Source organism: Molossus molossus, unplaced genomic scaffold, assembly GCF_014108415.1.
Source record: "Molossus molossus isolate mMolMol1 unplaced genomic scaffold, mMolMol1.p scaffold_m16_p_1, whole genome shotgun sequence".
Taxonomy (NCBI): Eukaryota; Metazoa; Chordata; class Mammalia; order Chiroptera; family Molossidae; genus Molossus; species Molossus molossus.
Genome location: NW_023425344.1, coordinates 34,087,245 through 34,114,686, shown reverse-complemented (window position 1 = coordinate 34,114,686; position 27,442 = coordinate 34,087,245). Strand labels below are relative to the sequence as shown.

The 27,442-nt window shown below is 35.8% G+C and overlaps 1 protein-coding gene across 3 annotated transcripts in view; it reads left to right on the top strand.

Moving 5' to 3' along the window:
• Positions 1-22,956, top strand: part of GABRA4 (gamma-aminobutyric acid type A receptor subunit alpha4) — a 63,659-nt gene extending 40,703 nt beyond the window's left edge. For all 3 annotated transcript variants that reach the window (XM_036268687.1, XM_036268677.1, XM_036268669.1), the window contains one exon: positions 22,441-22,956. In XM_036268687.1, the coding sequence (XP_036124580.1) occupies positions 22,441-22,956 (516 nt within the window). The remainder of the gene's footprint in view (positions 1-22,440) is intronic.
• The last annotated feature ends 4,486 nt before the right edge of the window (positions 22,957-27,442 follow it).

The following is a 27,442-nucleotide window of genomic DNA, read 5'->3' as shown; positions in this document are numbered from 1 at the left end:
TTTGATTAATGTGTAATGGATAGGTTGACTTTTTTTTTACTGTAAGTGCCCGAGTACCTACCCACTTTAGCATTTGTTCTAGACAAAAGTATCTTGTCTTGATCAATAGACTAGACAGTTACACTAATGATGAAGCAAGTATTAAAACAAAAAAGCATTCTTCTTCTAGCATTGAGAATTTGCAAAACGTATTTAAGTTAAATATTTCCAAATGGTAATCTAGATATATATGACTGTAATAAGTATGCTATAATAGAGTTAAAGGTTAAAATAGGGGTTTTCTGAATCTTATAAGATAATTTGAGATAATTATTGGCTATAATTAGCTTCTTGGTTACTCTCCAGTCATTTTGTAGCCATTAAGAGTGACTAACTATTCAGTATTAGAAATCATAGCATTATAAAGTGTTAAAGTCCCAAGAAACAGAAAACTGAAGAAAACAGAAGTAAAACGGATTTCAGGTCTTTATTGTGCTACAATATTTATACAAGGAACAGGCCAAATACTCCATAATGTAAGACAAATAGATACTCTTGCTTTGCTCTCAGGAAGTTTGTTACCAGATTATCTTTCCTATTTTGGGAGAAAAAAAATTGAAGATACAGAAAGATGTAATATTTGGAGCTAAAACCTGTTGGGTGAAAGTAAGAAGAGAAACACTGAATAAGATGTCCTTTTGTCCATGTCACTTGCTGTGATCTGCTTTTTGTTTCTTAACACTTCAACTTTTAGGGTATTTTTTGTGAAGCACTCAAGTTTCATCATATATGTTGGCCTGAATGAGGATAGATGCTGACCATGTATGGGGAAGGGGGAGATACAAATCCAATTGTCATATTTTGGATAGACCACAGCGTTGTTTGGGATTATGATATCCTGCTTGATAGATCCAATTTAGCACCATGTAGTAGAGCCTGATTCATCACAGAGCCATTCATCTCAAAATAGAGAGAGAGAGAGAAAGGAGAGAGAGAGATTGATTTGTTGTTCCACTTATTTATGCATTCATTGGTTGTTTCTTGCATGTGCCCTGACCAGGGACCCTCAACAACCTTGGTGTATCAGGATGACACTCTGACCAACTGAGCTACCCATCCAAGGAAACTTAATGTTTAAAAATAACAAATTGTCAGCTTTCAAAACTCCTTTCCTTTGGGTGTGTCCCTGCTGTAAATATATATATATATATATATATATATAGCCACATTATAATATAATATATATTATATATATATATATACATATATATGTAGCAACATTAAATATGAACATTATATATGTTTATTCCAGGCCATTCGGCCAACACAGTAGAGCATAATCATATACTCTCAGCGATGCAAGCAATGAGATGGAATTGTTGCTTTTTCCTAGCTCACCATCATGTTCTTCCCCAGTTTGAAAGCTTTCCACCATCTGATTATTGTACTTACTTTGTGGTGTTCTTTCTTTGTGTCTTTAATATCCTAATTCCTGGCAGAGCTTTTCTTTATTTGTGATAGTAGTTTTATAGATTTCCAAAGGAAAAACAAATATGATTATTTGATTATTTTAATAGTGAAAGTACAAATTGAATATTCAGTGGAGGTATTATTGGCTGTTTCAGATCAGCTTCATGATCTTGGCTTAGCTAGATTCCATATCAGAACAATTTTAAGGAGTGCTGAGAAGATAAAGACATTAACCAGAAGCCTCATGATATATTGACTGCAGGTGATAGCTCCAAGTGCGCTATGCTACCCGTTGTAATAGCAATTCATTTAGTGCTACGGTTTCCATAGACACATGCTGCATGCTGAGCGAGTATACATGTAATTAGTGTAGGAAACTCCCATTTATCCAGGTACTCAAAGAACCAAAAAGCTAAATCAGATAAAAGCAATTTTTTGGCAACATTTTATAGCATAACTTATATATTAATAATATTCCACTATACAGTTTTAGGGCTAAGTTGGTTTTTATCATATCCGAATGCTTTGAAAATTGACAATGCACACAAAATTTAATCAGAAACTCATTACGAAGTTTAATTTCAATGTTCAGTTTTTCACAATTCATCAAGTTGACCTTTAGAGTTACCCCATTTCTCTTTTTAGACTGATCATTTCAAGTGTTTCCTTCCCCATTCATCCACCATGCAGACAAAGTGCCTGTGAAACCTAAATCTCAGGCCTTTTGAGACATTGCTGGATATTGCCAAAAATATGTTATACCAGAAAACAATTCTGAAGATGGCTACAGTAAGACTCCCTCCCCGACTGGCCAGCCACACACATTTCTTGCACTGTGAGGTGGAGTCTATGTCCCCAACCCTTGATTTAGGTGTGCTTGTAACCACAGTAGAAGTGGTACTATGTGACTTTGACAATGGCCCACTTGAGACGCCTTTCTTGGGCACAGCCCTCACAGTCTAAGGAAGCCCAGGCCACGTGGGGAGACATCAAGTAAGGTATTCAAGCTGCCGCCCCCAGCATCAACTGCCAGGCATGTGAATGAGGACACCTTGAAGCCATTCTGCCTGAAACTAATGAGACCCTGAATGAGAGCCTCCTGGCTGAGTCCAGTCAACCTCTACACCCATAAAAGTTCATGTTAAAATGATTGCTGTTGCTTTAAAGTCATGGTCATTTAGGGTGGTTTGTTATGCAGCGCTAACTACCTGGAAAACACATGGTTTTTCATCAGGCATACTCGAGTTCAAATACTTACTCAAACTCTTATCAGTTGGATGATGCCAGCCAGGATCTTACATTTCTTGATTTGTTTACCGTACAGATTTTTAATGTAGAATACTGTAGGTGCTCAATGAACACAAGTTTCCTCACGTTCCTCCTTGTCTTCTTCCTCCCTTCCTTCTTTCTTTCCTTTCATCAGTCTTTTCATTCCTGGCTTGCTTACTCCTTTCCTTCCTATGTAAATTCAACTGAATGCAGCTGCTTTCATGGTGGGCCATTTTAAACTGGAATATATTAGTGCCAGGTGTGGATTTAATTGGACCTTTACTTAGAATGCAAGCAGACAGAAATCAGGATGCATTTTTTTCCCCAGTGGAAACTGCTGAATCATTGGTTCCAAAATCGGCATAAAATATGCTCAGACCTTCCACAGACAGCATGTGTGATGCGATCAAGTGCTTTGGGAAATGGGGTAAATACATTTTTTAAAAAGCAATGTTCCCATCAGTTCACAGTGAACATTATCTGAATTCAGTTCAGGCGAAAAAAATTTTAAAAAGCTAGATAAAGAAAATGAAGGCATGAACAACGTGTTATTTGTAGGAATGACATACATTATCTCCTTGGCAACTGCAGCATGGCATTCAATTTGGCAATCTATGTTGTGTCATCTTGGATGCCTGGAAGTCACTGTTTCCTATGGAAACAAAGGAAAGAACAACGTGAGAAAGAGAGTTCTAAATTTAGTATGCTGGGAAAGTATTTTAAAACCAAGGAACCAGCAGGCTTCCACAGCACAACTAGAACTCAAAATGGCATTACATTTTCATTTATTAATTACATGATGCTTTAGAATATGGATAAGAGCCCAATTTTCTTTGGCCCTAGCTGAGCTTTTATTCATGCTTTGTGGTCAAATGATGACTCAAGACATTTGTGTGGAACTTTTAATGCATGGATATTTAGTAAGTATTTCATAAACAGGATCTCAACTTATGCATATGCATTTATGTATTCATTTAACATATTTTTGAGTCTAATTGGTGCCAGGCATCATGCAAGGTTTTAAGTCTGTGTAAGACTCCTTGCCTTACATCTTACAATAATCCTGTTATGTCCATGAGATATTGTGGCATTTCTTTATTTGAAATGAATCAATAATTTAGCAAGCATTCATTTAGCCTCAGACTGGAAAGTCCATTATATTGGAAGCTAAGAGATAGTAGAAATGAACCACATGGCTACACAATACTTCGTGTGGTACAGAATAATTCTCATCATGGCTTTTCATTGGTCAGTGATTTCAGTGAACATTCTTAAGTATGGTCAACTTGTTTTCATCAACAGCTTCCAAGTGAATGGCTCTGAAATATTTATAATAATGACTCATGCTCAATATAATTCCATTTGGTAGGTAATTTGATGAAACTGAATGTCTTAAATGAAGGAAATTCAGACTAAGCTGACTGGAGTCTAAAAGTTTTCACTTTGATGAAATTCAAAGAAGTTTCAGCATTATAAAATGCTACAAAGCCACCTAAGCAGTTGCAGTGAGACTGCTGATCACAGCAGGAGAATGATATGGCTGGTTATGTGAGAATAAAGCATGACATCAGTGTTGCCAGGATCACCAATGGGGCTACTGGGAATTCTTCTACAATAGTACTGGAGATAGGACTTGACATTTATGGTGGAGCAGAAACTTGGGTTAAATCGTCAGTTCTTTCCAAGGATGATCTGTGTCTCCAAAGTATTGTCCTTAAATGTTTATTCTACATCTTCTTCCAACTTCAAGAAAGCAGAAGGTGTAACATTTATGCACATTTCTGAGGTCTATTAAATAATGTCTCCAAAGCAGACTGCTAGTGTCTGTGAAAGTCTCAAGGAAGAACCTTCTAGGCTGATCTTCCACGTAGTGATTTCAGGTATTCTTCCAGCATGGGGGAACAGAAGCCATATGTCTAATTTTAAAATTTCAGTATTAAAATTAATGGCCAGATTTCACTTCCTGGATTTTTCCCTCATAAGGTCTTATTTTACTATGTCCTTTCTAAGAGCACTATTTCAGCTTAGAATTTTCTTGGGTTTGTGGATATATTCACAGGAGATTTAAATAGCATTGCAGCTGTACAGAAAAGCTGTTCTAGTGTGTGCTTTGAAAATCAGCCTTTCAATAACTGATAGCTTTAGAACTGTGATTGAGAGGAAAAATCCAGTCCTTGTGAAACAAGCTATTTCAACCACAGGCTATGTGTTTCAAGCAATCTGAAGGAGAAGCTCACATTTCTCATTACTTTGCTCCTAGAGAGGCAGTTTGGTGCCCATGGGTCTCATGCTTGTTTCTGTTTAGCAAGCAGGGGGAAGAGAAAGTTGGAGGTTGATCTGAGAGGTGACTCTCTTATGCTCAGCAGCAATCATTCACTCATACTTTTATATTTTACGTTTTTTTTTCTTCCTAAAAATAATTTTAGTCATACTTTTAAATAGGCAGTGTATGAAATAGTAGAGGAAAAGCATTTAATTCTGGTTATCAATTAATATTCTAAGATCAACTCATTAAACAGTCCATTAACTACTGTAGTGGCCCAAGAAGTGTAAGCTGGATAGAATAAATGACTGTCATCTGGTTTTCAAGTGGATTTAAAAGTGCTGCTTTTGGCTATGTAGTTTTGCCAACTACTTATCTCCCGAGACACATTGTGTGAGACTCATTTTTGCTTTGTTGAGTGTATAGGAGGGAATGATTCTGCTGTTGATTTATTTCAAAATGATTTTGTGTTGATTTATTATGTATTCATTTGACTTATTTTTATTGAATAATTCTCAGTGCTTGGTTCTGTACTAGTCAGAAGGGAAGGAGAGCAGTAAGATTCTATTGTAGTCCTAAAGGAATGTAAATTCTTGGGGCACACTCACACAGTGTGCTACATCCTGGGCTAGGAAAAAGCATAAGAAGCTGTGTGAAGATACAACAGTCTGGATTAGAGTCTCTGTTGGGAGGGAGGTGGAGGGATCCCAGTAAGGGGAGTGGAGGTATCAGATTTAACTTCTTAGCGGAAGCAATGACTAAATACTGTCTTAGAGAACATAAAAGGGAGGCAAAGAAGATGGAGGAAAGAATGCAGTGACAAGAGAATGTGCAAAGACCCAGAAGAAAGACAGTACAGCTCACTTGTAACAATAAATGAAGATGTCTTGGCTAGAATCCAGGTGTTTTCATTGGCTTTCCCCCAAAGCTAACACTGTTGCAAGGTTTTGTGTGCAAGCAATTTATTTTTGAGGTGATCTCAAGAAGCACGGTGAGGGAAGTGGGATGGAAAAGAAGAAAATCCAATAAAGTATGATTAATTAGTAGAATTACCAGTGCATGCTCATCATGCTAGAGTTTCCCAGGGTATGTGTGGGACATGCCTTAGAACTGTCCCACTGGTTGGGACAATAGATAGAAAGATAGATAGATTAGGAAAGTATTGAGGTTGATGAAAAAGATTAAGGCAAAAGGAAGTAACAATTGCTGAAGTTTTGTGCTTGGAAAGGTAGCTGGATAGTGTGCTGGTATGTAAGATCTAAAATACAGCAGGAGGGATGTGTTAATTGATAAATGTATTGGGTTCTTTAAATACGAATATATTTGTACAAAAAGTAGACTTTGACATGGGCAAGAATGTGTCATAAGGGTAGAAATTGTAGGCTTTCCCCCACTTTTTTATCAACAGAGTCCAAATCAGTACCCAATATATAAATAAGCACTTAGTAAATATTTGTGGATAAATGGGTAGGTAGATGAGTGAATAAATTACAAGTTTGGTATCCCTCTCCTACGTCTGAATGATGTCCTGCTGGACATAAGGGTCTATAGGTTGGAGAAAAATTTGGGAAGTAGACATTGAGTTTATGATATTGACATAAAGATGGTAATTCAAGTCACAGGATAGATTTACTCACCAAAAGATTGAGAAAACCAAGATGTCCAAGAGTTCAACCTTATGAAAAGATAATATTTAAGACTAGGTAGAGGAAGAGCATTCTACATTCAAGACTGAGATAAGGTGAGCAGTAGTAGATTGTGGAATTTATGGGAAAAACTTTAAAGAAGGAAGAAGTGATTAATAGTGTTAGATGCTGCTATTACAGTAAGATACACATATTTTTAAAAAAGCCTATTGGCTGAGAAATCAGCTGACAGTCTAATGGGAGCTCCCTTGTAAGTAACTTTCTGACTGTCTCTTGCTGCCTTTAAGATTCTTTTTTGTCTTTAATGTTTGCTATTTTAATTATGATGTGTCTAGCTGTGGGTCTTTTGGGGTTCATCTTGTTTGAGACTCTCTGTTTTTCCTGGACTTGTATGGTTTTTTTCCTTCACCAGGTTAGGGATGTTTTCTATTATTACAAAATAAGCTGATGATCAAAATAGATCCAGAGACATGGAAGTAGGGAACAGACTGATAAACTTCAGAGGGGAGGGGAATGGGAGTGGGGTGGAAAGAGATAAACCAAAGAACTTATTTGCATATATGCAAAACCAATGGACACAGACAATAATATGGGGAAGGCAGGAGGAGGTAGGGAGGGAGGAGAAGGGGTCAATGGTAGAAATAAGGGGGGAAACATCTGCAATACTCTCAACAAAAGATTTTTTAAAAAGAAGAAGAATGGGTTAAAATCCTCCCAAAAAGAAATAAATAAAAGTGTAATCGTTTTAAGGGAAAGATGGGAGGGGTAATAAAATAACTGGATTGAAGAATAAATGACAAATGAGTAAGTGGAAACAGTCTGTGTAGACAACCCTCCCCCTCCCCCATCACTGGCAGTGATAGGAGAGTATCAACTGGAAGGGGTCAAAGGTTCAAGGAATTGCTGAAGATGATGTTTTCATTTCCTCCTTTAGAATCTGAAATTTAAATATGTAATATGTTGCGACTGCAAACATTTTTTTAATTGCTAATATAATTAAGTAGAACAATATCTACAGGATTCTTGATTTTATTCCTCTGTTCAAGCATCCATCAGCCCAGAAGGAAACCTTTTAAATTGCAGCCCTTAATTATCCCTTCCTACAATTGGCAGATATGGACAAGTTAGGTTTTGACTAGTTCTTAGCATTGCTCCAAGGAATGGAGCTGATTGTCTTCACCTAGAAATAGGAAAGATAAATTTTGAACAGAGCACAAAATGTAGCATTCCCATATATTTCCTACATTTTCTGAGATGGATAGTATTTATTTAACATTCAGTTCAGTTGAAAAAAATACAATGAATATCTAAGTACAGCATTCATGGAAACTTATATAGCAATATTTTACCTCATGGGAACTTATCTACATAGCTATCTTAGAATATTAAAAGACAACAATATAATAATAATATTTAACAAGTATGGATCATTTACTATAGTCTAGACAGTCTGTTAAGCACTTTACAGACACTACTCCATCAATAACTCTAAGAAGTAATTATCTGTATTATCTTTGTTTTACCCAAGAGAGATCTGAAGCACAGAGAGGCTAAATAATTTCTTCAAAGTCACACAGCTAGTATTTAATAGAGTCCAAATCTTAAATCAACCTGATTTCAGAACCTATGGTTCTGATTTTGCTTTTTAAACTATGAATATACTGCTATACAAGAATGATAATGAAGATAGGTGTTTGGTAGCTTTGAGTTTTAAGATTTGTTTTATAAATTTTTATAGAGGGTACATTTCCCTTGCTTCCAATCAGATATTTGGGTCTCAGTTTCTGATCTGCTTGGATGAAGCAGTTATCTTGGTGATATACATTAATGTGCTGATGAGCCACTTGCCACAAATTGCAACTCAGCTACTGGTTCAATTCATGCTAAATTTGCAATCTGCCTTTAGTGAAGTGCAAAATTGGCTTCCTTGTTTTAAAGTAGTATAACATGCAAAATAGTCTAATACCTTATTTTCTTGCTCAAGTAAGATAATCTAGACTCTGAGAAAGTTTTAACCTTTTCACTTTGGATGAACAAGCAGTTTCAGCGTGAGAGCCTTGTTAAATGTTGAATAGATTTGATAATGATCCCTTGAAAACTATGGCTGATAGTGTGGTACTAGTACTCCTCAGGACAGGTCCAATTATTTCCTGGAGGGAAACCAAAGTGGCTTCAAACTTGTCTGTTTGACAGTGTAGGAGCTACCAACCCGTGTCATGGTAGAATATCAATTTGTTCTGCTGTGCTGTTTTACTGTGGATGGAATAGATTTGTAATGAATTGTGTTAACAGGATAATTCAGCATAGGCTTTATACCAATTGACTGTGCTTTCATTTGTAAAGAGAGAAGGGGATTGATTTTGAAAATATGCGAGCATTCACAACAGGTGGCTTAATGAATCCTGTTCTGCTACATACACATGTGCACACACATTTACATTATACATAATTTGGCACATGCATTGTTGAACTTCATTAACTTTGATTATTTGTGGATAATTACATGTTTCAGAATCATTCTCAAGTCAGCAACTAGAGCTAGTGCTTATGTTGATACTTTCTCTGAGTTACAATTGAAGTTGAAATTACAGGGTCCTATGTACCAGGGGGAAAGTGTTTCAGGTTTATTGTCATTTTGAATAGTCAGTTTTTAAACATCTTTGAAAGTGCTGTATTCAAACTCAAGGAGAAGTTTATTAAAAAAAAATTACAGCACAGTTTCCCTCTTGTAGAAGAACATTATAAAAATATTTTTATCATATAAAAGATGCAGATTTTGAGTGGTGATGTTGATTTTTTTTTTCTTTATTGATTTTACAGAGAGAGGAAGGGAGAGGGAGAGAGAAACATCAATGAAAGAGAACATTGATTAGTCACCTGCTGCACTCCTCTCATTGGGGTTCAGGCCCACACCTGGGCATGTGCCCGACTGGGAATCGAACTGGTGACCTCTTGGTGCATGGGTTGATGCTCAACCACTGAGTCACACTAGCTGGGCTGTTGATTCATTTTTAAAACAACTCGAATAGATTCTTCAATTAAAACAATTTGCTCAGCTGGATTATATTTGTTAAGATATCTTTTTCTGTAGAATAAATTATCTAATATGGACATTTTTATTAATATTTATTTGGGTCTGAATGTAGAAAATATCTAGGATACAAAGTAATATCTATAAGCAAGTGTGACAACCAAGTACCAAAGAAGTAGGAAGAATATTAGGAAGAAGGGGAGCAAGAACAATCTGTAAGAACTCTAGAGCAATTTTCACTTACACTAGAAAGGAAAAATTAGTCAGACAAAGAAGTTTGTATGTGTGTTTGAGAGGGAGAGAGAGAGAGAGAGAGAGAGAGAGAGAGAGAGAGAGAGAGAGAGGGAGAGAGAGAGAATGTGGCTAAAAGGGCAATAGAGTTTTTAGCTCATAATAGGAGCTAAGTAAATATAAATCATATCTAAATTTTAAAAATCAAACTGTTTATAAATGTCACCTGGTTTGGGTTTCTGTGGATATATTTCAGCTAAATTCTTATCTGCTTTCTTTCAATCCCTTTAACATATGTATTTGCTATTGTAGGCAGCTTCCTGAAGTGGTTAAAAGTGTGGATTTGGAATTCAAACCATTACTAACCCATTTTAATTATCTGACCTTAGGAGAAGTACCCAACTTTTCTAGGCTTCAGTGTGCTCACTAGATAAATTAGAATGTTAACACTATCTCCTTGGTGGTTGTAAGAAATATATGAGGTTACTTGTGGAACTCATTTAATGTAGTGCTTAGTTTATAGTAAGTGTTCAATAGATTGTAGAGATGTTGATATAGATTCAAGATTCCTATCTGGCAATGCTAGTATCAGACATTAATTATGTTAGAGTAGTCCCTGAATGTAAAGCATTGATTGCCTTAATTTCTCATTCCAAAAGCAAATAAGAGTAAGATGAAAAATAGTGGATTCTAGTACATCTTCAAGAGATCTCAAATTTTAACTGACAGGGAAGATTATTGGCCTTCCTTATCTTTATGCTACTGAGAGAAATCTGAAAGTTGTTCCCGCTGCTACCAAACACTTTCCTTCCTCTCCCCATGGTTCTTCTTTCCCCCAGTTAAGACTTACTTGCTCATTTGTAATGTTTCAACCCATGCGTCACTTTCACAAAGAGATTGTCCCAGTAATTGGGTTAGGTAATGTCCTTCTTAATTCCTCTAATTTTCCTTGATAACATTTATTATTATAATCCATTTATAATTCCTGCGAGAAATTTCAAAGATTGTTTTTATCTCTGTACTTCCAATGCCCAGAAAAATAATTTTCACCATACATATTTGTGAATGAATGATTTTGTTGAGTGCATCAATGTCTTTAATGGGTTCTTTATTGCTTATGAGTTTAATTGGGACTTTCTATTACTTCCAACAAGAGGTTAAGCATAGAACTTGAGCTTTTCTCCCCTATTAAAAATGTTCAGATTCAGTTGGCAAACACTGACCAGTATTCCAAAGTAATTCAGCCTGTTTCAGGTAAGGTTGTTGGCTCATCAAAGACTTCCCTATGCTGCATAGCTATGATTTTACAAAAGGTTCTAGATGATAATTCTTGCGCTGTGGAATTTCCCCCCCAGCAGAAGTATAGTGAGGGTCTGGTCTTGATAAACTGTTGGTTTTTACACGGTACCCCTGTTGCCTTTGCTGATGCAGATAAAATTGTGACTCAGATTACTTGCTATGCCAGCCTCCTAAATGTTGGCATGGATCTGAATCTTTCTGGATGGCTGTTTATCATAGCACAATATCATTATGAACAAGTCATATCAAGTCTATATTAAGAAAAAAGCATCATACGAGCATTTTTCTGAGTTTAAATGTAATTTTCGGAATATTTTGAAACTGAAACAACTCATTTCCATACGATGTGGATGCATTAAAAATAAATAAATTTATTTGGCCACCTAAGTTAAGAATTGAAGAACTTAGCAAAATTCCTTTCACAGTGTTTTATCAGATATTTACATATATTAACTCTACTTTTAAGAAGGAAAAGATATTTTTAATATACAGTGTGAAAAGTTATAAATTATGTTAATTAAATCTTTTCAGTAGTTGAATAAAAACATGCTCTGAAATCCATAACACACATACACACATTCACATATAAAAGTCATAATCTGGCCCTGGTAGTATGGTTCAGTTGGTTGGAACATCATCCTATACACCAAAAGGTTGCAGGTTTGATTCCCAGTCAGGGTCCATACCTTGGTTGTGTGTTATATCCCCTGTGAGGGCTCAAAAGGGAAGATTGATGTTCTTCTCTCACATCAATGTTTCTCTCTCTTTCTTTCTCTTTCTCTTCCTCTTCCTCTAAAATCAATGAACATATCCTCAGGTGAGGATTAAAGAAAAAAGGTTTTAATCTGAAGGGAGGCAAAAACATTTAGGGAAAAATATTGTGTAGTTAAAGTGGAATCTGGAGCTAAGTCCAAATGGGAATGTCAAATAAAAACCCAGTTAACCCTGCCTGGTGTGGCTCAGTTGGTTGGATGTCATCTCTTGCACCAAAAGTTCAGAGCACATGCCTGGGTTGTGGGGCATGCTGATTGATTTTTTTTTTTTTTTTTTTTTTAGAGAGCGAGAGGAAGAGAGAGGGAAAGAGAGATAGAAACATTGATGAGAGAAAACTTAGATTGGCCTCCTCCTCCATGCTCCCTGCAGGGAATTGAGCCCACAACATGGACATGTGACCTGACCAGGAATTGAACCATCCACTTTTTTTTGTATACTCACCCAAGGACATTTTTCCATTTTTTGTTGGAATGATTGGGAGGGAGCGATGGAGAGAGGGAGAGAGAGAGAGAGAGAGAGAGAGAGAGAGAGAGAGAGAGAGAGAGAGAAACATCAACATGAAAGGGACACATTGAGTGGCTGCCTCCCACACGACCCAACCAGGGCTGGGGACAAACTGCAACCGAGGTACATGCCCTTAGTGGGAACCAAACCCAGGTCTCTTTAGACTTCAGGCTGATGCTCTAACCGCTGAGCCAAACTGGCTAGGGCTGAATCATCGACCTCTTAGTGCATGGGTTGATGCTCAACCACTGAGCCACACTGGCCGGCACAATTGATGTTTTGCTCATCTTATCAATGTTTCTCTTTCTCTCCCTCTCCCTCTCCCCCACCCCCATCTCTCTTTCTCTCCTGTTTTTTTTTTAAGTCAATTTTAAAAATATATATATTTTTTAAAAAGCCCCAGTTAACTGAATCCTCTGATTTGGCTGAAGAGAAACTGAAATGACTCCAATCTCCTGGATGGTCCCTATATCCAGGCAGCTGGTTCAGTTTAGGCAAAAGCTGTAGATGCCCCAATGGATATGAAAGCATTTCTATTAATAAAGGACAACTAAGAATATTACAAATAAATGAACGCCTAATTCTTACCAAAAGCATTTCAGTTTCTCTTCTTTCTTGACTCTACCTAGGATTTGAGGTTATAAGAAAAATATGATCACTCAATGGGGAAGAGGGGACAGAGCAGACTAGAAATGAAAAGTATATCTGAAAAGAGAAAGCTGTGAGTCTGTTTAAGTTTTGTTTATTTTTCCCTATGAAAAAGTGAGTTAACATAAAAATCTTAAAATTATGTATTTTGAATTTATTTTTACTGAAGTTAGATGATTATCTTCACCTGCTCAGACCACCATAACAAAATAACATAGATTGGATGGCTTAAACAGCCAAAGTTTATTTTCTCATTGTTTTAGAAGCTGGGAAGTTCAAGATCAAGGTTCCAGCAGGTTTTGGATTCTTGCCTTGCAGATGGTTGCCTCCTTGCTGTGTCCCTGTATGACACAGAGAAGTGCTCTCTGATGCCTCTTCCTCTTTCATGAATGCACCAGTCCTATCTAATCAGAGCTCATCCCTATGACCTCATTTAACCTTAATCACTTCCTTAAAGATCCTATCTTTAATACAGTCACTTGGTAGACATCAGGACTTTAACATCTGAATTTTGAAGGGACACAATTCTTTCTATAGCACTGATTAAAATCTCTTAATATTTCAATTTTTTACCTTCTGTGGCATTTGATTCTTACCCTTCATTGACTCATTTCCTGCTTCCAATGTATATATGATCAATGTCATTTTGATTATTGTTATCAAAGTAAGAGATAAAAGAAGAAAAGTGACACTATAATTCCAGACCAATATAGTCACAGATACAGTTCTTTTTAGTATTCCATTATATTTAGAATGTGTGCCAGCCAACTGGGTTGCCAAAGCTCTGTGATCCAGTGTTCTAGGTGTGTCTTTTCATAAAGAATGTGGTGTAAATATTTCCCTGTACCTTGGGTGACAACAGTTCTTTCAGTCTTTGTTGTTTCCCTGAGTACCAGTTTCTAAACTTCACTGATAGTTGGGAAAGTCACAGAGAGAGACCAGCGATCTGATATAATAATATACAAAATGCCATTCTTATATAACCCCCATTGCTTATTTGGACATTGAAATACTGAGGCTATAGTTTTTCCTACATGGAACATGACATATGGTTGTGGTAGCAAGCTGGGTAAAAGCATGTTAGCTGAGTACCAGGTGCAGAAGAGCCACTCAGTAAAAGTTAACTATTGTTGTTGTTTTTGTTATTACTGTTCTTTCCTGGAAGAGTTTTTATATTTGTCTTACACAAGTTACAGGATTTACTCTAGTGTTAATTGTCACCTTTACCATGTCCAATATGTATATGTATTTTGATTTTGCTATTCCTTTTTTTATTTCCTCATATTTATGCATTTTGTATTTACTCATAATTATTTCTCTTTTCAGACAATATCTTTTTTGTGGCTGACTTCACCACAGACTCTTTTGTTTCAGTGGTCCTCTACTTTTATGATTATTAAAAATGATGAACATATTTTCATAGATATATAGAAAATACCTTCTATAATTTCATTTCTTATAATGATTTATGAGTTATAGACTATTTTCTTTTGGGGGCTTAATCTTAATATTTGCCCTCTGCTGGATTATTTCTATACAATATTCATTTGAAGCCTACTATGTGCTAGACATTGTGTTCTTTACACGCATTATCTTAATTATTCATTATTCATTCTTACTTCTGTTTTAGCAAGGACTTTAAAGTTTCAAGAGGATGCATAACTTGCCAAATATCTCATAGCTAATAAATAGCAAATTTAGTATTTGAGTCTGTTTGATTTGGAGGGCCACAATCCCAACCATTTAGTCAACGTTTTTAAATTTTTGATCCCTGATCACTGCAATGGCATTAAAAAATGAATAAGATGTCCTGAAAATAAGACTGAGACTGGGTTTTTAACTCCCAGTGTTTATTATTTCTTTATTAAAAAAATTTTTTTTCTTTATTGATTTTAGAGAGCGAGAAGAAGGGAGAGGGAGAGAGAGATAGAAACATGGATGAGAGAGAACATCGACTGGCCACCTCCTGCTTTCCCCCCACTGGGGATCGGGCCCACAACCTGGGCACAGGCCCTCACCGGGAATCAAACTGGTAACCTCTTGATGCATGGGTCAGTGCTCAACCTGTGAGCCACACCAGCCAGGCTATTTTTTTTTTTTTTAAATTCTCACCAAGGATATGTTTCTAATGGATTTTAGAGAGAGAGAGGAAGAGAGAGGAAGAAACATTGATGTGAGAGACATTGATCAGTTGCCTCCCTTGCCTTCCTTATGAGCCCCAACCTAAGATTGAACTGGAAACCTAGGTATGTACTCTGTCTCGGAAACAAACCTGCAACTTTTTGGTGTATGGGAAAATGTTCCAACCAACTGAGCCACCCAGCCAGGGCCCACTGTTATTTCTATAAACTTTTAAAATGACTACAATGATGCTTTTCATTTTTGAGCAAGAAAAGAATCATCCAACTTGGTGTTTGCATTTGAAGCAAGTGAGTGGAGTTTCGTTTACCTTATTCCCTCTCTAGGGTTATGTTGGCAGCAATGGTGACTGTACTTCCTAGAGCAAATCCAGGTCAAGTCCACTTGATCAAACTTAGAACTTCCACTCTGACTGAAGACTCTGACTTCCACTCTGACTGAAGACTCTGATGAAGAGATTTCCTCTACTACAAACACACATTTAATATACAAAGCATGGACAAAAAAGAAGAAGAGGAAGAAGAAGAGGAAGAAGAAGAGGAAGAAGAGGAAGAAGAGGAAGAAGAGGAAGAAGAAGAAGAAGAAGAAGAAGAAGAAGAAGAAGAAGAAGAAGAAGAAGAAGAAGAAGAAGAAGGAGGAGGAGGACAGTAGTAGTTAGGAATCTCTATTGCAAAATTAACCTCAAATATCTTCAAGAAATCCTAATATTTCTACATTTTCAACTTCTAAATATGTAAATAAGAAGCAACTCTTTAAGACCTTGTTCTCTGGTAATTCCCAACTGAAGACATAAATTTCTTATCCCAGTGCCTGATTATTGAAAGTAAGATTTCTATAGTTTATGGAAATACAAATACTGACTAACATTGGGAAGAAATGAAATACCATAAAGACGGAACTCAGTGTCTTCATTACTACATTTTGTTGTTCAATGTTTTGATAGAGTCCCTTGGTAACTATTTATGAAATATTTAGCATGTTTATTTGGAGGGGGTGTTTTTCATTTTTACTTTCTTAAAACACTACTGATAGTCCTCAGTAAATCATTACCTTGGAGTCTGGGTTCAGCTAATCCACCATACTTGTTTATTTCCTTATTAAATAAGATGTGTGGCTAATCCCTGAAGCCCTGTTGAAATGGCCTTGAATACATGTCTTTACATTACTGGATTTTTTTTGTATGTGACTCATTGACATTCTAGAAGATAAACCTGGTCATTATTAGCCTTGTTTATTTTTAATTTAGAGAGTTAAATTACACTTTATTAAACTTCTTTAGCTTCTCAAGAAGGCAATATAAATGTGGCTTGTGTTCTAGAAACCTCGTCTTAGTCACTCTCTCTTTGCTGCTAGAGTAATAAGTTCAGATGAATTTTCTCTTTTATAGTTGATAATAGTTCTTTAGGAATTGTGTCAGATCACAGTGGTGATTGACGGATTGCTTGGCTTTGCTCCCGTTCGCCTGTTGCTTCTTTAATTTGTTTGAATGTTTGAATCTGCCACCTCGAATCTCTGTCCCACCAGTTTCCTTGCTTCGGGCTATTGTGACTAATGACAAAATGATTTCAAACTAAATCATTTTTTAAAATTCAAATAAAGCTGAGGTATTTCTCTTGTTTGTAACCACTGTGTCTGCTGAATACTGATGGGGCAACTCAAGCCTCTCTACGCATTGTATGAAACACAACATCACTCTGACACGTTCATTGTTTCAAAATTTGCAGACTGCTGAACATTATTCCTAGTGAGTCCTGTGCCAGGCAGGTCAGCAGATTTCTCTGTGGTTTGTCACCATGGAAAATGACAGACTTTTTACATAGCAGACCTTGAGACATCAGTAAGGAATAACTTGAATATCACTTGCCTGCCTGGCAGCAAGCAAAGATTTAAGCCTCAAATCAGTCTAATTTGGCTTTCCTTTTTGTAAGTTCTGATATATACGGTACTGAGAGATGTTTTAGGTATTCTTAGTCACACGTGGGATTGAGTCAAGAGAATTTCTGTGCCCTTGGCGCTACCTGCAATGTTCTAGAAATCTGCCCCATAAACAAAGAAATGGTAATCAGGTCAGATGGAATGTTTTTTACATTTTCTCTTTAAATTTCTTACTTTGAGAAATAAACTTTATTCTGTACCATATCCCTTTCATTAAAATTTATTTAAAATTGAAGTAGGTGCCTGCTCTGTTCATTATTTTACAATGTTTAATAAGATAGTCTTTATGCTCTAGAAGTTCACTGTTCATCTTTTTTTTTTAATCCTCACCCGACAATATTTTTCCATTTATCTTCACATAGAGTGGGAGGGAGGGAGGGAGGGAGGGAGGGAGAGAGAGAGAGAGGGAGAGAGAGAGAGAGAGAGAGAAACACCGATGTGAGAGACACACATCGACTGGTTGCCTCCTGCATGACCCCAACCAGGCCTAAGGACCAAACTATAACTGAGATATGTGCCCTTGACTGGAATTGAACCCGCAACTCTTTGGTCTGTGGGCAGAGTCTCTAACCACTGAGATAAACCAGCCAGATCAATTCACTGTTAATCTTAAACTGGAAGTAAAAAGATTCGATCTTTGTTTTCAGATGGTAACCCCAGTGGCACACTTCATACTGCTCCCTCCATTTTCATCAAGTCTCTTGCTTCGTTGATTCTTTTTTTTCAATTACCGTAGACTGATCCCATCTCTTTGGTTTGGGATCGCTTTTCTCTCCAGGCACTTCCTTTAAGTCTATTCTTACATTTATAACTTGTCTAATTGTGGATGTCAGAATATAATTTTCAAATTTTCAAAAACATGACATACAAATATGGAATAGATGTAAGTAATTAATGAGGGAACCACTTAAATGATAAAACTGGCTCAAAATCATTTTTGAGTAGTAGCTACAAGTAACCTTTAAAAAAAATAGAAGTGTTAGAATAAGTTTGCTAAAGTAGATACAGAAATGGTTAATATCCTACAGGGCAACAAAATCATAACTTTTGGTGGGCTTTTCTATTGGACAGGAATCTACAAGTTAATATGTAACTTCACAATGTTTGGGTTCAAATCCAATATTAAATAGCAAAATCAAACTCAAATAAATTCTCCTAGAGACTTAATAATCCTTTCGTGGGCTTGTTAATTAATTCTCCATTATGACATTGAAAGAACATGATGTACTCATTTCTGACTTCCAAGTATTGAATAATTTTTAACAATATAATTGACTATTACAAATATTTGACTGACTCAAAAGGATAGATGTAGTTTATTATGTTTTGTAATGCCTTCTCCATGTGCATAAAGACTGTACAACATGGCAGAACACTCAGGTAACTCAACGTAGGACTTCCAGCCAGTCATAACCTTTCTGATCTTATTTTCCCCTACTATAAATGAGGAACTGGAATAAGTTGATCACCAAAAACACTCCCAGTTTTAAAACACTGTTATTCTCTATAAAAATAGGATTATAAAAGGCAAAATATCTTAGTTCTTTAACTAGTGTGTGGAGTTAGGCAACAGGGCCCTCTAATGGACTTCAGTGAATTCTGGGCAGCCAGCCTTCTAATTATTCCAGAATGTCTGGGGAACTTCTCACAAGAGGTTTGGGAATACCTCCTATACGACCCTTGGTTTAATTGGTCGACATATGTTATCTAGTGCCACAACAAGCAACTACAAAACTAAAGTGGCATACAATAATTCATTTTTGCTCTCAAGTCTATGAGTGAATTAGAAAGTTCTGTTGATCTTAATTAGACTTGGCTGGGCAATTCACTGTCTCTTAGCTGGGATGAACTTCCAGGTTTGTGGTCAGCTACCTGTTGGCTTCTAGGATAGCCTCACTAGGATGACTAGTTCTGCTCTAAAAGATGTTGCCGTCAGGCTAGCCCAGGTTTGTTCTTGTGCTGGTGGCAGTATTCTGAGAGTGGAAGCAAACAAGGGCTGTTATGACTAAGACTTGGAAATGACACACCATCAATTCCACCACATAGAGGTGGCCAAAGAAAGTCATAAGGAAGCCTGTAGGGAAATAGACTCCATCAACTGATGAGGAGGAATAGGAAGTTCATATTACAAGGAACATAAATATGAAGAGGGAGGACAAATTGATGCCATTTTTTATTCCCTCAATCATACAGAACATAATTCAAAGTTGGGATTTCAGAAATATACTGAAATATCAGTTCCAGAATAATACTAATCTACAGGACAAAAAAAGATGAAGTCCTATAAATGTGCTTGTGATTTCTTGTGGGGTACAATTAGTTTACTTAGAGTTAGTTTCATTCTTTCAGGACTTACTTTTAATATTCATTAGGCAGGACTAGATCAGTGTTTAGGGTTAATTATTAATATTATGGAGGCAAAGCCTTTCTGAGGACTCTACAAATGCTATATGAATGTTGAGATTTTCAAATATTGCTGGATGGAACATGCACCACCCCTGGCTTTGTATGAACAGGCACTGCTTCTAATCCTTTCAGTGGCTATTTTTGAAGCCTTTGGTAGTTACTTCACACTCATAATCTGATCTATGCTTAGCAGCTAACTTACTCAATGGGACTCTTCAGAGTTTTGGAGTTCTTTTTTTGTTTGTTTTTAGCATGTTTCTCTGGTTACTTTTTCCTGTGAACTCTAGTCACCTTGATTTCCCAAGATTCTTAGCTCCATCTCCTCAATTTGGGGTGTCTGCCAGATTTTTCTGTGATTCTCCCTTCCTGCACCACAGCATGGAAACTTTCTCAAGGTTATTTCTTCTCTTTCAGTGATTATGGTCCTATGTTGCCTAATACTCTGTGTCTTCAAAAAACAGGGTTTTTCCCTACATATTTTGTTGAGTTTTATTTATTTTAACAGTTTGAATCTTCTTTTTCTTTCTTTTTTAATCTTCACCTGAGGATATATTAATTGATTTTAGAGAGAGGGGAGAGAGAGAGAGAGAGAGAGAGAGAGAGAGAGAGAGAGAGACATGGATTGGTTGCCTCCTATACGTACCCCAACTAGAGATCAAACCCACAACCTTTTGGTGTATGGGACCACTTTTCAACCAACTGAGCCACCCAGCTGGGGCTTTGTCCAGTTTTGTTGGTTATTTCATATAGGAGAGTAAATTCAGGCCCTGTTGCTTCATTTTGGCTAGAAATAGAAGTCTCTAATTCTTAGAATTTATTCTTAGGAGAAAGTTGGAGTTCTAAAGATTATAGACCTATTTTTTTTGGTGGAAAAAGGCAATATGCAAGTATCAGATTACATTTGAAAATACATAGTTCTCTCTTGCTTGTCCAAATGGTCTTTCATTTCTCTCTTACCTTCTCTTCTTGGTATATTTGTTATATTTTTTATTGTACCATGTGTGTGGGTGTTCATTTTATCTTACCAATGATGCTGTAAGCTTTTTAAATGTTGTGTATGTTCTTTATATTCTTCACCAGGTGTTTTGCACATTTTAGAGTTAATGGCAATCAATTAATAATTATCCTTTTCTGTAAAAAAGGAACTTAAAATCTGAGGACTAATTAAGTGATGTGTACAGTGTGCTTTGTAGAGTAAAAGTTCGGGGTAAATAACAGGAATTCAACTTTTAAGTTGATGTCAATTTTGGTTTCAATTGTCTCCACTAAAATTAGATGCCATATGTTTGACTATAATTTCTCATGATTTTAATGCAACCTGCTTAGAAGAATACCCCAGGCTGACAGGAAGGACACTTTATAAGCCTTTCAGATCCTGTTATGGCTCTTATTTTGTGAGGCTTATTTTCTTTCTCAGAAAACTTGAAATCACCATTCACAAATATATGAGATATTGATTGAACATTTTCAACCTGCTTGATGAATGTGGTATTGAAAAAAGATGATATTTGTAGACTACGCATTTCTCTGTTAAGTGGATTCTCAATTAGTTGTATATAATATTATCTGTGACATTTCTTACAGGCTGGCTTCTTCTAATCACACATTTGTGAGCTCTTCTTCCCCACCCTCACCCCCACTTCTCCATCTTCTCACTCATCATTTATTTAATAAAATGGTAGGGGAAGAGTATATAGCTATAACTTAGAGTTAACATAATTAAGAAGCAAACATTTTGCCAAAAAATCAAATTGTCATTTAAGGACAGACATGATTATTTGGGGAGTCATTTGAACAATTACTTTCATTCATTAGTATGGGCCATCAATAGTTGGCTATACAGTTTTTTATTGTGCCTGTCAAAATACAAGGAGGATTAATTTTTAACATTTTTCATGCATCTGCATTCAAATATAGTCTTGTTCTACACATAATATAATTTGATGAAAAATACTGAATTCTATGTTGATTTAAACATTTTTATAGGTAATAATTTGAACTCAGATATGTATGCAATGAAATGGTGATATTGCTTATATGTCTAATATTAATTTATTTAAAATCTATTTTCTTTTGTTTTTGTTTTTTCATTATTAATTGTGGTAAAAATCTAAAATGCATTAAGATTTCTAGACTTATAATAGTGTCTATGATTGCCTATATAAAACTATGGAAATAAATTCCAGGGATTTAGAAATAAAAGCTTTTGGATTTTTTAAAAAGAATGCCAAGCACATATGGTTATTATTATTGTTATTCCATGAACAAGTTCTTCCTGTTTATAAAGCAAACATATACCAAAGTCACTGAAATATATATAACATATCTCAAAATATTATTTACAATAAAACTGAACACAAATAAGTTGTACTGCTATCATCATGAATCCTTAAAATAAAGTCAAGTATAACTTTGTACTCTTAAAAGCATAATTTTTTTACAGATTTAAATTCTAATTATTTATAAGAATGGATAACATTTTGAAAAAGAAAATTTTGGATTCAGAGTTTTAAATATATACACATTCCTTTTGGTAAGCTTTTACATCAAGCTGAGTGATTATAGCATATTAAAAAAGGTTTATTTTACAGAAACAACTAATTTTAATTATTTGATCCATTTAAATTTTGTATAGCTCTACATCAGCGGTTCTCAACCTGTGGGTCATGACCTAAGACATAACAGTAGCAAAATTACAGTTATGAAGTAGCAACAAAAATAATTTTATGGTTGGGGGTCACCACAACATGAGGAACTGTATTAAAGGTTCGTGGCATCAGGAAGGTTGAGAACCACTGATCTACATGAAATGACATACCAATGTAATTTTTATTATACCTTTTCAGAACACAAATGCCAGTCTGAACATGAGGAAAAGAACAAATGCTTTGGTTTCCTCTGAATCTGACGTTGGCATCAGAACCGAGGTCGGAACCACCACGGTTGTTCAAGGACCTTCTGAGGCCACGCTGCAGTCGGGCTTAGCTTCCAGTCCAAACCCGTTCAGCCATGCAAATGCAGCCGAAACTATATCTGCTGCAAGAGCACTTCCGTCTGCTTCTTCTACTCCCAGTAGAACTGGGTATGCGCCCCGGCAAGCTGCAGCCGGACCTGCTTTTACCCACCACGTGTTTGGATCAAGACTGGAGCGAATTAAGACAACAGTTAATACAATAGGGGCTTCTGGGAAGTTGTCAGCCACCACACCTCCCCCTGCTCCACCACCTTCTGGATCTGGCACAAGTAAAATAGACAAATACGCCCGCATTCTTTTTCCAGTAACATTCGGGGCATTTAACATGGTCTATTGGGTTGTTTATTTATCTAAGGACACCATGGAGAAATCAGAAAGTCTAATGTAATTTTTATTTGCTATAGTAGTTTCCTAAAATATGATGAACTTAATGCAGAATGTCTTTTTAAATGTTTTTAAAGATAAACACTTGTTCTTTAGTAAAATAAAAATCCTATGTAATTTTCCCACTTAAAAAAATTCATGACAGTTATTGGGAGAGTTAATTAATTCCTCAGTGAAAAGAAAGTGAGCCAATTTTCATTTCAGAAAAAAACGATTTAAATAGAATCAATTCAGCATTCAAATTAGAGAGGATACAGGCAATCTTGGGAAGTGGAAACAAGAGAAATAGGGCTATTAGAAATATATGGTGCATATTTATTCATTGAAATTTGAAAACAGACTGTGACATTTTTAAAATATACACGATGAATATCAAACCACCACCCTAAATTTCCCAGTGGCACTGCCCTTAATCAGAATAGTTTATCAGATATTATATGCGGTGACCTTTGGAGATCCTCTTACCTAGTATCTGCAAGAAAAGGACTTTTCCTGTTAAATGAAACATTTTAAAAAGGAAAATGGAACAAAACAAATACTGACCAATGGAGTGAAACCTGTGCTGCATCAAAGAGAAATAGAGACCAGGGAAAATATATTCCCTGTCATATGTCGCTCAAGCAGGACTTAACAGTTGACTTGGAAATTTGTGGTTTGAATCAAAGTTTAACTCATTCTATTAATTCTTTTGAGAGTAGTTCACTGAATTCTGTATTCTTTTAACATATGTTTATTCAAGCCTACCATGTCCCAGGCACTATGCTAGACATTGTCTCTCTAGGAAAGCTCCTTCACCTTTACCTACAATATTTCTTAAATAGAACAGTCAATGCATGCTAATGAACCATCAACTAGCAGAAGCCATTGCATTTTTTAATGGAGAAAAAATATTTACAGTCTGAAAACATATTCAAAATATTTGTCTCTTACATTGATAGAGATAACAGGTATATTGTTTGCATAGCCAGTTTTGAGATAAGTACACATTAGTACAACTTCAGCAATTGACATAAAAATATTATAAAAATGTGGTACTGATTTTTCTGTAAGTGAAAAGCACTGTGTGCCTAAAAGTAAAAATCTGGGCACTATAAGAACTTATGGATTACCTGTCTGAAATTTGATCAGAATCATTTAATAGAATTTGATCAGAATCACAGAATCATCAGAATTAGGAACTCAGTACAAGGCCTTTTTAGATTTCCCAACATAGATCTGGTGAAATGAATGTATTAGCTGGTGAAATGCTAAACTTATGGAAGTTTTTTGTGTCCATAATTCTGTATTTCTGGGTAGTTTCATGTTTATTTGAGGGAGGTTTTGTACAGTTTCCTAACTAAGGTGGGTTTTTTAGAATAAAAAGAGCAGCAGCAAAGGAATGGAGTACAGTAGAAATCATAGCCCAGGGGTAGGATGCCACTGACTCTCCTAGGCAGTTTATCAGGGTTTTTGTGTACTGACTTTTTTTTTTCATTAGATAGGCTTAACAAGCTAATTTAATTTCTGGCAGTTGTCTTATGCTGCTAAATCTAAGTCCAGTTTTTGTTGCATTGCTTCCAGATTTTTCTTTTATACTTCTCTGTCTCTCTAACCTGGGTTTTGTGAATAAATGTGTTCTGCATGTTTGGGGGAAATTTTTGAAAGAAATGGCCACTTTGCAAACAGAATCTCTTATTTTTAAGAAAAGATATGATATTAATTGGCATCAGTTGTTCAGTTATTGCATTGCCTTGGAGTGACTTTGTATGAGAACTGTAACATATGCAAATGCCAAATATTGTGAGTCATGTCTGAGAATTCCTTACTGGTTATCTTTCTTGGTATTTCCTAAAGTAATCAACAGTTTCAAGATTGAAATATGCTTTAGAAATTACTCAAACCCCTCATTTACAGATTGAGGCCAGTAATATGAGGCCCAGTAAAATTTGTATAAATGTATATATTTAATAAAGATTATTTGTACAAGAAACTTATCAAACGTTATTTCATGAATGTTAGTAGATTTCTAACCTTGAGGACGATGCTTGTTGGAATCTATGATTGTTCATTATTCTAATGAAATGACCTCATTTCTTTGGTGAGAAACATACTTCTTGCTTATCTATTATCTTATTCTTAAGAAGTATTTCATTGGCCTCCTTTAAAAAAATAATTATTCTCCTATAAATTTTAGAGATGGCCAAGTGATAACATAAATGATTTTAGATTTATAGACCAGAGATACAAATGAACTCATAGTATGTTTATAAATTTTGTATATGACGAAGATTTTAAATAAATCAAGTGGTCAAATAAAGAGAAAAGGCAATATTAAACCAAGGATTTGTAATTGTTAATTTGAAGAATTGACCAGGAAGTCTAATCATTAGTACAGAAATAAATTATTTGCACACAATAGTAATAATAACAATGCATAGTTTGTTTTTCCCTAACTAAATTACATCAAATTAATTAAGGCTAATTTTTTAAAATGTTGGTCATTATTTCTGATAATATTGGTCTATCTTTCTGATAAGTCAGAGCTACATTGAATGCAACACTTGTGAAGAACCAGTCACTTTTCACCATTAGAAATGACATATGACAGCCTACGGTCCTGGCAATTTGTGAAGAATAATAATTCTGGCTGCAAATAGTACTTTTGTATGTCTCTATTTTTAAAATATAAAATTCAGAATTGTTTTATTCAGTACTGATATCTATATTCTAGCTTTCAACTCCAAGTTGGACAATAACTGCTACATAATTACTTCCAATTTCCTCCAGGCATGACTACATATAATAATACATTTACATGATTAATCCACAGTTAAAAATGATTTGCATTTGTGTATATACAGAGTATATGAATAATGTGTATTTAAAATTGGACCTCATCAGTCTTGAATTAGAGTAGGCAGAGAGTAGAGTCACCCTTTTTTACAGAAGGAAATGAATCATAGAGAATTTAGTGATAAATATAAAAGCACAGGCTGGAATGAACTTGAAAAGGTCATTTTTCAATCACCTCACCTTAGCAATGACCTTGTTTCAAGCAATATATAAAAAATTTGTTGTTTATTTTATCCATGAATTGGTAATTCTGTCTGACCTAGGAAAAAAATCTCTATCCTCCACTCCCTGGTTTTCCAGTGTCCACTCTTCTAGAATTGTGAATAACCTCTAGTGAAAAAGTACCAGGCAGAGAAATGGATCAACTGACTTGGAGTTCTGACACTCTTCTACTCTATTGTGCTTTTAGATAAGTCATTTAAACTCTTTAGGCCTCAATTCTTATTTATAAGATGCAGGTGAAATTAAAAAATATCTAAGACTTCTCAATTTTAATATTCTCTGGTTCTTATGTAGACTAAATACAAGTATATTCTTGGAATAGATATGCAATACTTTGTGCGACAAATCCGAATTTATGGAGGGAGGGCTTTATTTTAGTTTCCTTGCTTAATTTTAGCTCACGACTTGCCTTAAATTAAGGTTTTCTTATCTTAAAGGAAATAATAACATCTCTTCATTTAAATTATATATTTTCTTCCTTGGGGAAGATTTTATTTTCTAGAAACTGAAGAATTTTGATTATTTCTCTTTTCTGGGTTTTTATTCAACTTTATTATATGGATTCCAGCTTAATATTGGGTACTGTGCTGATTTTTGGATGTACATAGATAAACAAAACTGGTTCCTTTTCTTACAGGTGGTCACAGTCTGGTAGTAATGATAGATGTGTAGACAAATAACTGGAGTGTAATAAGTGCTACAGTAGTATAGAACAGAGCTGAGACTAGGGTGATTTGAGGGAACAGTTACCTTGGGCACAAAAATAAATCTGAAACCAGACAAAAGGGTCCTGCTGCTACCCGCCGCTACATGCGTGAAATAAGTAGAGATGAGGTTGAATCTTTGTGGGCCTTTATTAATCAGATAACCGACAATGTGAGAGAGCGGCAGGTGTAAGACCCTGAAAAGACTGCTCTGACATTCCATTTCAAGTCAGCCCTTATATGTGGTTAATGCGTGGGAAAAAAACCTAAAGTTAGTGAGTTCCCAGGGTTGGCTTTCTATCATTATTCTTGCAAAGATTAGCCCAGAAAAGATTAGCCCAGAACACTGTCTTCCTTCAGATAGGTCCTGTCCTTGATCTGTGCTTAAAATGTATTTTCTTTTGAGTGACAGGCTCATCTGGGCTCTGGGGCTGCCTTATCTCCAGAGCTTGTTCTTCCTCTTGCAACACATCCTCCAGTTTCCCAGGGTAAGAAAATATCTTTTTTATAATGAGTAGCTATCAAGCAACTGGGATTCTATTTCTATTACGTGCCCCTCCCCTACCAATATGAGAGCACTAAAAACCTCACTAAACAAGATAAACAATATTTTGAAAGAATATTTAGCCCTGGCTGGTGTGGCTCAGTTGGTTGAGCATAGTCTCCTGCACCAAAATGTCAACAGCTAGATGCCCTGCCAGGGCACATGTCCAGGTTGTGGGCTTAATTCCC